Source organism: Carlito syrichta, unplaced genomic scaffold (genome assembly GCF_000164805.1).
Source record: "Carlito syrichta isolate Samal-C Ts95f unplaced genomic scaffold, Tarsius_syrichta-2.0.1 Scaffold314254, whole genome shotgun sequence".
In the NCBI taxonomy this organism is placed as follows: domain Eukaryota; kingdom Metazoa; phylum Chordata; class Mammalia; order Primates; family Tarsiidae; genus Carlito; species Carlito syrichta.
In genome coordinates, this window is record NW_007258350.1 from 660,374 (window position 1) to 673,153 (window position 12,780).

At 41.3% G+C, this 12,780-nt stretch overlaps 1 protein-coding gene across 3 annotated transcripts in view; it reads left to right on the top strand.

The window, feature by feature from the left end:
* SVIL (supervillin) overlaps positions 1-12,780 on the top strand; it is a 190,144-nt gene that overhangs the window by 142,206 nt on the left and 35,158 nt on the right. For all 3 annotated transcript variants that reach the window (XM_021719136.1, XM_008071246.2, XM_021719137.1), the window contains 3 exons: positions 8,215-8,362; positions 12,231-12,320; positions 12,411-12,497. In XM_021719136.1, the coding sequence (XP_021574811.1) occupies positions 8,215-8,362; positions 12,231-12,320; positions 12,411-12,497 (325 nt within the window). The remainder of the gene's footprint in view (positions 1-8,214; positions 8,363-12,230; positions 12,321-12,410; positions 12,498-12,780) is intronic.

Here is a 12,780-nt window from a genome sequence, read left to right on the forward strand (position 1 = left end):
CCCTGCCCCGCTCTGATAAATCATCTCTTTTCACCTTTAATCCTCTTGCTTTGCTCTATAGGAACCTGTATATGCTTCTACTTATTCTCCTGCTATTCCTGCTGCCCATAAATACCTGTCTTTTGTATCTATTAATCAGGTGAGGAAAAGCCTGCCCCTGTTAAGCCTCATTGCAATTTCTGAACAGTAGGAAAGAAATTCCGTTTCATTTGGGGAAGAAACTCCTCTGCTGTATTCGTGTGTGTGCGCATGCATGTGTGCATACCACGTGAGAGAGTCTGTATGAGTACCTATGAGAGTATGTGTGTATGAATTTGTGTTTGCATGTGTCTGAGTGTATCTGTGAGAATGTGAGAGAGAGTGAGTTTGTGTGTGTGTGTGTGTGTGTGTGTGTGTGTGTGTGCGCGCGCGCGCGCGCACGCTCGTGCGCGTGTGTGCGCTTAATCAGGTCTTCATGTATTTAGAGTCAGTCGCACTGGATCCTTGGTTCATTCTTTCAGGTAGACCTGATGGCATTAATTCACCTCATAATCATGAAACTGGTTTAAGAGGAAAGTGTCCTCTCTCAATCTCCAGGCTTTAAAACCTAAGTCAAGTCAAGAGCTCAGGAAATGCTATCCTTTGCCCCCAGCTCAGGAGGGATGTTACCTGCTTAGCTTAAAAGAGTAGAAGGATTGAGTAGAGGGCGTTGGGGGTGTAGAAAGGACAGGGAGGAAGACACAGTGAAGAGAGGCCTTCTTTGATTGGTTCCAATGACCCCATCAAAATGAGGACCCACAGACCCCCTGCCACTTCCCCCTCATCTTCTCTGTACCCCTTCTGAGCACAACCCCAGGGGGCAACCTGGCCTAGGCTGAGTGACTCTGTGGGTGAATAATGTGTGATCATTTTTAGAGCTAAAAATGTCAGCAATTGGCTGGACTCAGTGACTCAGCCTGTAATGCCAGCACTTTGGGAGGCTGAGGCGAGTGGATTGCCTGAGCCCACAGGTTCAAGACCAGCCCAGGCAACTTGGCGAGACCTCGTCTCTACAGTAAATCAAAAATTAGCCAGGCATGATAGTGCGCACCTCTAGTTCTGGCTACTTGGAAGACTGAGGCAGAAGGGCCATCAGAACCCAGCAGGTTGACGCTGGGGTGACCATGAGAGTGCCACTGTACTCCAGCCTAGGCAAAAGAGTGAGACTCCAACTCAAAATTTTAAAAATATCAGCAATTGTTTTTTATTCCCCTTGGAGTGTCCCTAGTGTGGAAATAGCTCTGCAAAGTGGCTGCATCCAGTTTCCCATGAATCCCAGGCTCCCACCTCCTCCATGTGTGGAACCTTGCCCGGTGCCTTTCCTCTCTCAGCCTCTGTCTCCTTGTCAGGATGGGTCCACACTATTCCACAGTTGAGTATAACCAGTTCGTGATGATGCTGTTCCTCTAGGACCAGTCGTTGTTGAATGAGAGGCTTAGGTTTCACACGCAACACTGACAGAGAGAGGGGTGTCTGGTGGGTCCTCCTCTCTTGATCAGGCCTCTTCACAAATGGACACATCCCACTTCTCCCTCCTTCTCCTAGGTTCCTTTCCCCTGAAGTTAGAAATGTTGGTTGTAAGACCCCAGGCCCCACATACCCAACCAGTGTGTACCCCAAGAAAGAGACTGAAATCGGGAAAAACCTTGCTGTGCCTTCATCACAAATGAGGAAAATTTGTTGCTGTTTCTTTTAAATAAGTCAATATTAAACTTTAAAAGAAAAGATATATTACTGAAGTCTTCAAGTATATACAGTTAGCTGGACGCAGTGGCTTACACCTCCAGCACTTTGGGAGGCGGAGGTGAGAGGATTGCCTGCACCCATGGATTCGAGACCTGCCTGGGCAACATGGCGAGACCTCATCTCTGCAATAAATCAAAAAGTTAGTCAGACATGGTGGCACATGCCTGTGGTTCCAGCTACTTGGAAGGCTGAAGTGGAAGGATCACCTGAGCCCAGCAGGTTGAGGCTGTGGTGGCCATGAACATGCCACTGCACACCAGCCTGGGTGGCAGAATGAGACTCCAACTCAAAAAAAAAGTATACACAGTCAGCCCCCCATGTGTGCCAGTTCCACACCTGAGGACTCAACCAACTAGGGATCATGAATATTTTTTAATGGAAACATTAAAAAAGAATACAAATTTAAAAACCAATTCAGTATAACAGCCATTTACATTGTATTAGGTATTATAAGTAATCAAGAGGTGATGTAACGTATCAGGGAAGATGTATACAGGTTATATGCAAATATTATACCATTTTATATCAAGAACTTGAACTTCTGTGGATTTTGATACTAAAGGAGAACTACGTATGTACTTTTTAAATAATTTCTTTTTTCAGAGCAGTTTTAGGTCCACAGCTAAATTAAGCAGCATCCCCTTTGCCCTCTCCCCACAGCCTCCCCCACTGTCAACATCTCCCACCAGAGTGGTACATTTGTTACAGTCAATGAGCCTGCACTGAGACCTCATCAGCACCGGCACTCTTGGTGTTGTAGAATCTCTCGGTTCTGACAAATGTGTAATGAAATGTATCCACCATTGTAGAACATAAGTAATAGTTTCACTACCTCAAAAAATTCTGTGTTCTACCTGTTCATTACTCTCACCACTCGTTCCTCGGTAACTTTTTTTTTTTTTTTTTTACTGTTCCTCTAGTTTTGACTTTTCCAGAATGTGATGGAATTGGAATTCTATAGTTGTAGCCTTTTCAGGTTGGCTTCTTTCACTTGGGTTGCACTGGAGGTTGTTCTTGACCTTTTCAGTTTGACAGCTTATTTCTTTTTAGTGCTGAGCAATACTCCATTGGATATACCACAGTTAGTTTAGCCACTCACCTGCTGGAAGATAAGTATGTTTCATTTTGTAAGAAACCTCCAAACTGTCTTTCAAAGTGGTTGAAGCCATTTTGCATCCCCTCCAGTGATGAATAAGAGTTCCTTTTGCTCTTTATCATTGTCAACATGTGGTGTCGTCAGAGTTTGGATTTTTGCTGTTCTAGTCGGTGTAGAGTAGTGTCTCTTTGTTTTACTTTGTAGACACCTAAAGATGTGATTTGCAGATATGATCTTGGGCGTATTTTCATATGCTTATTTTCCATCTGTACCTCATCTTTGATGAGATATCTATTTAGACATTTTTGCCCATTTGTTGATCCAGTTGTTTTTTTCTGATTGTTGAATTTTAAGAGTTCTCTGTATATTGGGTAACAGTCCTTTATCAGATATGTCTCTTGAAAATATTTCCTCCCATTCTGTGGCTTGTCTCCTCATTCTCTTGATAGTGTATTTCACAGAGCAGGAGTTTTTCGTTTCAGTGAAGTCCAGCTTTTAATTATTTTTTTCAAGGATCATGCCGTTGGTGTTATATCTAAAGATCAATCACCAAATCCGAGGCTGTATAAAATTTCTCCTGTGTTAGCGTCTCGGAGTTTTATAGTTTTATGTTTTACACTCAGGTCTTCATGATCCATTTTTTAGTTAATTTTCTGAATGACTTAAGTTTTATATCTAGATTCTTAAACAAACAAAAAATCATGTTGGTTATTCACGCAACAACCAGAACCAGTTATTCCAGTACCATTTGTTGAAAATACTGTCTTTTCTCCATTGTGGTGCCTTTGCTTCTTTGTCAAAGATTAGTTTACTATATTTGTGTGGGTCTATTTCTGAGCCCTCTCTTCTGCTCCATTGATCTATTTGTCTACTCCTTCACCAATACCACATCATCATGGATACTGAGGCTTTATAGTAAGTCTTAAAGTCAGCTGGTGTCAGTTCTCCAACTTTGTTCTTTTCCTTCAATGTTATGTTGGCTATTCGGGGTCTTTTGCCTCTCCATGTAAACTTAAGGATCAGTTTGTCAGCATCTACAAAATATTTTGCTTGGATTTTGATTGAAGTTGCATTGAATTTATAGATCAAGTTAGAAAGAACTGACATCTTGACAAAGTTGAGCCATCCTATCCGTGAACTTAGAATATGACTCCATATATTTTTAAGTTTAAAGAAAAGTAACATTAGGCAAAGGCAATTTATTTTATCACTTCAAAATAAAAAAGTTTTTTAATTCTATGTATTTACTTTTTAAAAATTTCCCCAGCTAAACATAATTATTTTATATACCAGTTATGTGGTACTAGCTCATCAGAGTTCTTGGAGGCCAGGTCACCCCTTTTCTTTCCTCCAGCAGCACTGGTCTTTTCATATTCAATAATACAAAGGTTCAGCGAAGAAAACAGGGCATTTAAATAGCACAACAAGCTCTGTCTAAATGAACTGTCTCTGTGTCAGGTCTCAACCTCGTTCTCTTCTTCCCCACATGCCTCAGGGCTGTACCAAAACAAGATTTCACTTTACTTTCCTCCTTTCACATTAGGAACTGGTAGATAGTGATAAGACCAGATTACAGTGATTTTGAGATCTAAGCCTAGATCTCCAATCTATCTCTTCAACTTTTGTTCAGGTCACTTGAGGTTGTATATAGTGATGATGGACGGAAGTCTCTCAAGAAAGGGGCAGAGTTCCATTTCCTTAACAGTGCATAGAATTGTCACTTGACCTTATTTCTTGTTCTATATGTGCTGCTATAATTTCTTCCTTTATAGTTTATTTTAACTAGATATGAACAAGATAAAAATTTTAAAGCCAAATTGCAATACTTTCTTTCTGTGCAACTCTTCAGTTGTAGAAGAGTTTTACCCTTAAATCTGCCCTACTCCTAATAGCATACGTTAGTTCTGCTTTCTCATTGGTTCACATTCCTGTGTGAGAAACATTAAGTAAGATTTGCTATGATTTCTGTCAGTGTATAAAGGAGGGCATCCCATCAACAACAATGTGTAACCTGAAAACATTCTTGCTAGTTGATTCTTTGCCTAGTTTCAAGCTGTGTGCTATCAAATATCTGTCCATCCCTTCAAGAAGATCCTCCTTTCTTCCAAGCTCTCTTACTACCTTCTACACACACACACACACACACACACACACACACACACACACACACACACGTACTCATTCCCTTCCTACCATATTAACAGGGTCTATATTTGTGAAAGAATGAATGATAGGTTGGGGAAGGGTTTCTGTTCAGATTCTGCCCCAACTCTCTCTCACTGTTCCAGTCAATCCTAAACCTAAGAAAATACAACATGGGGATACCCCCCAAAAAGCTGAATTTATTTGTTTAAAATTGCATATTTATTCTTACATGTTTAAACTTTACTCACCTTCAAAGTACCCTCCGTTTGATGCAATGCACCTTATCGGGATGCCTTTTTCACTGCTCAGCACAGTTTTTGAACTAATCAGTTTTTATGCCTTTTAGTTCTTCTGCCATTTTGTTTCACCTCCTGCATATCATCAGAACGTTTTCCTTTGAGAACTTTTTTCATCTGGGGAAACAAAAGTCACCCAGGGCAATATCCCATGAATAGGGAGAGTAGGGCGCAGGAATCATGCCATTTTGGGCCAAAAACACACTCAGTGCTGTGTGGACAGATTCATCATAAATCACTCATTGTGAAATGGGCAAATGTATTGAAAGAATCTCAACAACAACAAAAAAATTAACTGAAGCTGAATGTAACCTCTCACAACGCTAGCTGGTACCCAGATGGTAATGGGTTTCCAGAACACTTACCTAGCAGAGGAAGACTGTACTACAAGGGGCCCACCCTCCAAAAATTAATTCTGGTATTTTTTGGGTCCTTCCTTACACTTATTATCATACAGATCATTTCCTTCTCTAAAGGAGGAAATAAATATTTAGAAGGGAAAAACAAGATAATGATGAAATTTTAAGCTTAAAAAAAGTAAATGGACAAAAATATTCATCTTATTTGTTTTCATTTTTTGAGTTATAAATTATAATAGCAACTTGTGATAAATTTTACTAGATTTTTCAGAGAATAAACAAATTGTATATTCCTTACCCCAGTATAGAGTGTCATATAAGGCCAGTAGCAGGAATCAGGGCCCCAGACCGACCTCACTGAGTAACAAAGTTAAGTAGAACCTTGTAGAGAGACAAAAACTTTTTATGTTTAATATTGTCACTTAGAAGGGAGTAAAAAATATTTCTCTTTGACCTGGATCTGGGAAAATAGTGGAAACTTTACATTATAAAATGGTTGTGTCATCCCAGGGCTCATATCCATGATGTGTGCAGAGGGGCTCTGAGGGACTCTGAGGACTTTGGAAATGAACTTGCTGATTAGAGGATACCGTTTTTCTGAGTCACTAATCACACTCATTACCCCACTGTGACTTTGGAGAAGTGTTAGTGAATTCACCACAGAACTGGTGATGTCTCAGCCTTTGGAGAAGCCAATTTCCTTGGCACTTTATATGTCTCTTAAGCCAAATAATGTATTGGTTTGATTAAAATTCGTTCCTGAAGCTTCATTTTTAAAGAAAATGTATTTTGTTGAATTGTGATGAGGTTTTCCTGGCAAGTCAGGCTCCTAGTTTATTTAATAAGTGTATGTGATTCAGAGAGTGACTTGGAATTAGGGGCATCTCGCCAGTCAGGAGTGGAAAAGTTAAGGAAAGTGTCTCTTAAAAAAATTTTCATAACTTTTTATTTGATAAAATGTGAAACTTACAGAAAATATAGTATGCGGGGCAGTGTCATAACCCTTCACCTGTCCCACCAGTTGTTGACATTGCCCCACTCTTCAACTCTTCCTTCCCTCCATCCCTCACCCCAGGCTCCTGACTTCATATATATAATATATATAAATGCATTTTCTTTCTTTTTTCTCTCCCTAGCCATGTGTTTGGGGACAATGCGCTTCATTCCCTTTCAGTGCTTGAGTTTGTATGTCCTAAAGTCAAAGATATTTCCCCCATAACCACAATCCAGTGATAAGGAGGAGGATTGAACATTGATATGATGTTTATCTCATCCACATCCATATTCAGATTGTGTCAGTTTCCCCCCAGTCTTGTCCATTTTAGCCTCCACGCCATCTAGGATTCAAGCCAGGATCATGCATTGTGTTTGGTTGTCATATCTCTTTAAACCTAATTTAAATTATAATACCAAGGATCTCAAAATTGCCTCTAGCTATAATGGCTCTGTAGAAGAATCCTGTAAGGAAGATTTGTAAATTAGATGATGGAGAAGTCCACATTCATAGCTTAAACCAAATCTTCCTGGTACAGACCTGATTTTAAGCTACTGGAAAGGGCGGGAAGACCCCTTTCCTCCTGTGCCCGCCATCGTACAAGGGCATTAAGAATGTGAACTGTGCTGGTCACTGTTCTCTTCCTGTCCTTTGTGAATCAGTGGGCCCTGAGTGTAAGAGACCTGTCCTCTGACTGGGTCCCTCTCCCCACCCCACCACCTCAGCCCATGGCCCTATCCCAGTCGCGTCCTGAGTGCCTCTTCTTTCCTGTCCCCTCAAGTACCCTCTAAATTTCTTCCCCTTCACATTCTGCCATCTCCTCAATCATGTGTTTAAATGAGCTGGGAAATGGATGAGGAGATGTCTCCAAAACTCCAGTTAGAAACTTCTGAAAGCATTTTAAGTGGAAATGTTATTGTGTATGTAATTATGTCCATAGCATAACTCATCCTCCATGGCAGAGACATCCTGGCTTCTAGCCTCTTCTGTGGGTTGTCCTGGTTTCCTTACTACCCACATCACACCATGCTGTGGGAAAAAGCAGCCAAGTTCTACAAAACCTGTCAGGACCCCTTATTTCTAATCAGATTTCACTGCTTCATAATTGACCATGTTTTTCGTGAGCTTACATGGATATAAGGTCTTCTAGATTGATCATGTTCTTCGTGAGTATGTACATATGGATGAAAATCTCCTAATTAACTGAGTTCAACTAGATGGCAAGACAGAACAGCGTTAAAACCCCATAAAGTTAAGAGCATGAAAAACAATCTGTTTTCTCTATGTTTATAAAGGATCCTTTTTGTGTTCCAGTGTTCCAAATACAAAATTGAGAGAACAAAGTCTTTAACCTAAAACTTCAGTGTCGCTAGTGGTGATCTTTCACTCAACCTGGAGGTGGAAGCCAAATCCGTTCCAGATAGAACACTTTGGGCCACCTGTGGACAGTGTTTTACTCCTCTGCTTGCCTGCTTTTTTAACTCGTGGAATGCTGCAAGCTAAAATTCACACCCCTATCATTTCTCTCTCCTGTTTTCTCTTTTGTGCCTTTTTTAACAGCGGGTCACAGAAAGTCGAGAGAGCCAAATGACGATTGAGGAGAGGAAGCACCTCATTACTGTGAGGGAGGAAGCCTGGAAGACAAAGGGCCGGGGAGCGGCCAATGACTCCACCCAGTTCACCGTGGCGGGCAGGATGGTGAAGAAAGGTCTGAGAGTGTGTGAGTGCGCGTGCGCGTGCGTGTGCGTGTGCGTGTGTGTGTGTGTGTGTGTGTGTGTGTGTGTTGTGTACATATGCACATGCAAGGACCTTCACCCGTGGAAGTGATGGTGGTATGTAATGGCTCAATTTTGAAAAAGAAAGAACAAGCAGTTTGTCTTTAACATTTTTAAATTGACTTATGTTCTATCAATGTTTTGGGGGGAGGTTTTGTGAGCTATTCCTATTTCCTATTGTGAGCTATTCCTATTTCTTCATAGATAGTCAGCTAGTGTCATTGTCAATATAAGATGCATAATTCAATTTGTCACTATTTCAGAACTTACCTGCTTGGAATTTGAATGCAATTGTGGGTTTCAAAAGCACTTGCAAAGATGCTAACAGACCTTGATCCGTTCCCATAAATACTTTTAAATTGTTTCCATTTTCTTGTGACCTAACAACCAATTCCCAGTAAGCCTATTGCAGTAAAGAAGTTTATCTCCTCTTCCTTTAAGGTTAATTCCTAGGTTCCTTCCCTTCATACCAGACTTCTCTGACTTACAAAGGCCAATTTCCAAATATGTTTTAATAAATGTCTAAAAGATGTATCCAATTCCAAGAAAGTGTTATTTATGAAATTGACTGACAATCACATGGTTAGTAAAGTCACCAGAGACCTTTGAGTCTTCCATGGGGGTGTTTAGGGCTTTATTTCATATCCTGTAGAACATGGTTAAAATGTGGGGTCCCTTTGTCACCTATAAGCACTTACCTTTGTTTTCTAAGCTATTATTTAAAAGTGGATTTCCCAACTTAGTGGTGTAAGTTTTCACAGTCACTTAGTCTTAGCATATTGTCATCAACTTATAGGTTTAACTTTCCTTTTCTTCAAAACCTTTAGGAATAGTACCTTCTAATAGTACCTAACTCTTCCGAGTAGTACCTAACTCATTGTGGCACATAATAAGTGTTTATAGTGGGAAAGGAAGCCCTGATTGTGATTAACTGAAACCTTAGTGGAAGAATCCTTTCTAGCAAATGTATTCTTACTTCATCTTCAAATTGTCAAAGGATAACAGAAGAGAATTTGCTCTCACAGAATGAGACACCATTTGACTCTTTTCTTCATCAAATCACTGAACTATATGATCATGTTTAAACTACTTCGACATGAGCCCTATTTCTGTATTAACAAAAACATGCCTTTAGATGCAGATTGGTTAAATAGAACTGGAGGTGAGAACTTGATCCAGATCTGAAGTCTTCCAACTTCTAGTCCTGACTTTTACCCTGATGATTTTTTGCTTTGGTTTCTTTTTTCTCTCCCATCTTGAAAATCACAATTTACTTATAAGTGGGCCCTTACTACCAAATACCACTGCCCTTGTCCAAACTGACATCAGAGGAAGTAGATTTGCTCTTAGGCAGGTTTGGAGAATGAATAGTTCCTATTCCTCAGTGGGTGAATTTGCTTTCACATTTTCTTGAATAAATCAAAGATCTTTCTTTAACAAGTGCTATGGCTTGCTCAGGAAATAATTTTTTTACACTTTTTATCTAATGAAAAAACAGTATCCTTTATTTCTAATATTTGTTACCACCTTCTGGGTTATATGTTTCACCTGAGTCATTAGCTTTTTTTAATTTTTGGTAATAATGGCATCTGGCTTATATTCACAGTGGAATAAAATAGCCCCCTAGGACAGCCACACTTCCCATCTCATGGGACCATCAGACAACCAGGAGATACCGCCTCAGTGAGTTTGCAGGAGGCACACTGGTCCTGAAGTTCATCCTTTCACCCCAGAAATCTCTGTTCTCCCCCAGCCTCCTTAGGACTTCCTCTCTTTTGATAGTCCTATCTTCTGTGTAACAGCTAGCACTCCATAAGGTTTCTGTGGCATTCTAGGATTCTCCTGGAGGAAAAGTACTCTAAGCGTACCTTTGACCAAGAGAGATGTGCAGATGTTCCTGAAGAGAGTAGGGAACTGGTTTTTGCATCTAGAATTCATTGAAAAGAGGTATGGATGAGGGCTTCGTTTTATTTAAATTTTGCAATTTAAATCTGTTTGCCCTGTGCCTTTACAAGAATCCTTATCTCTTGCTGGGAAAGAGACATGCCACCTTTGGGAGCTCTTTTGCACAGTGCCACTGCCTGAGTGGTCAGCAGGGGGAGCCCTGGCAGCAGGGTTTGCCAGGCACCTGCCTAGTAGAGGGACAGATTTCGCTGGTTGCTTTGGAAACCAGCCTTCTGAGTCAATCCTGTGTATTAGCTTCAGAGTTAACGACCTGTGTGCTAATGAGCTCTTCTGGTGTCTCTTAAAATCCTTTTAGTGGGCAATGATTTACTGCCCCATCCTGTGATACCAAATTTTAGACTTTTTAAAATTATTGTTCAAGAAAGTTTTCTTTCTCACTGATATAAATCCTTGGAAGGTCTGGTAATTGAAACAGATTTTAAAACATTTATTGACACCATCAAATATGTACATAATGAGACGTGCTTCCAGAATATTACCTAAAACAAGTGTTTAACCACTTATTGGTTTGTTTGTTTTTTTTAATTTTTTTTTTATGCTATGATACTGAGCTCTGCAGCCCACTGAAGGAAGGAGCAGTCATTCATTCATTTATTTGTCCTGGTAAATGACAGTGATTTTCATATTCCCTGGATGTTGTTCTTTTAGGGATGCGTAAAGTGGCAGTGTCATCTAAGGATTTCACGTTTATTACAAATAAGCACAAAGAACATTGACATCTCATTTTCTTTCTTGTAAATGCACTAATTGCCGGGCTCGGTGGCTCAGCCTGTAATCCCACGCCTTGGGAGGCCGAGGTGAGTGAATTGCCTGAGCCCACAGTTTCAAGACCCGCCTGGGCAACTTGGCAAGACCTCATCTCTACAATAAAAATCAAAAAAATTAGCCGGGCATGGTAGCGCATGCATGTAGTTCCAGCGACTTGGAAGGCTGAGGGGGAAAATCACCAGAGCCCAGCAGGTCGAGCCTGCAGTGGCTGGGAGCAGCCACTGCACTCCAGTCTGGGTGACTGAGTGAGACTCCAACTCAAAAAAAAAAAAATGCACTAATTACTTCCCTTTTAAATCCCCCCTCCTTCTGCTAGGGATAAAATCTTTATTCTTTCTCTTTATTAAGTTTTCTTTTTTCTACCAGATGCCTTCTCTAGACTGTAATTTCTTTCCTTCCCTCTCATATGCCCCTTACCATCTGCCCTTTTTAAAGATGCCCACAAATACCTGAAGAAGCATATCGCCATGTATAGCCACCCTGAGGAAGATAAAATCCTTCCACAGCCACAGCCACACATCAGTTCAGATTCTGCTTATCTGAGACTTTCTTTGGAAAGATTTGCTCTCCTGGGGTTATTGTCTGTGACTCCCCCCAAGGCCACCATCCCTCTCTCACCTCGGCCTAGAGCAGAACTCCAGGGCTAGGGGCCAATTGCTGGCTCCTCTGATCCAGCTCATGCTTGACTACCTTCATGGGAGATAGTGCAAATCTCCTCTCTCCTCAGCTACCCCCAGGGGGCCTTCAGAACTCACAGCCCCATTTGTTCAAGTGTGCTCCGATTACCTTGCACATTTGTAATGTGTTTACACATCAGGGACATGTTTTCCCACATCTTCATTGTCCCTTTTGGAATATTGGCTTGTCATCTCGCAAGTCCTTGGAAACAGTAAAATCCTATTGTTTGCAATCATCTCACGTTGTCATGGAACCTGTCAATGGCACATGTGTGTGTACATGCATGTATATTGTACAGTCTCTCCTGGGCCTCACCGAGATCTGTCAACATCCTGGGGGTTTCTGGAGGTGATCCTGAGATGCTCAGTAGCTCCTTTGTTTGTTGTGCAGGTTTGGCATCACCCACTGCCATAACCCCAGTGGCGTCCCCCATCTGCAGTAAGACACGGGGCACTACACCAGTTTCCAAACCCCTGGAAGGTAAGTCACTGCAGGTCCCACAGACCACAGAGTTTCCGATCAGAAGAGGCCTTAGTGATGCCCTCTCACTGGTGATTTCTACTTGCCTAGATATTGAAGCCAGACCAGATATGCAGTTGGAATCAGACCTAAAGTTGGACAGGCTCGAAACCTTTCTGAAAAGGCTGAATAACAAAGGTATGTTCTAGAAGCCAGAAGACTTTGCTCTCAGAAGCTCCAAATCCTAATTCCGATTGCATTTTCTCTTCAGGTAAATTGTCTCCTCTCTGTTGTAGCATTACTGATTCATATTGTAATCATTATCTTTGTTACCTTTCAAAAAATGAAGCTTTAATCAAGATTGGATTCTCAGCCGGGCTCAATGGCTCAGCCTGTAATCTTGCACTTTGGGAGGCTGAGGTGAGTGGATTGCCTGAGCCCGCGGGTTCAAGACCCACCTGGGCAACTTGGCGAGACCTCA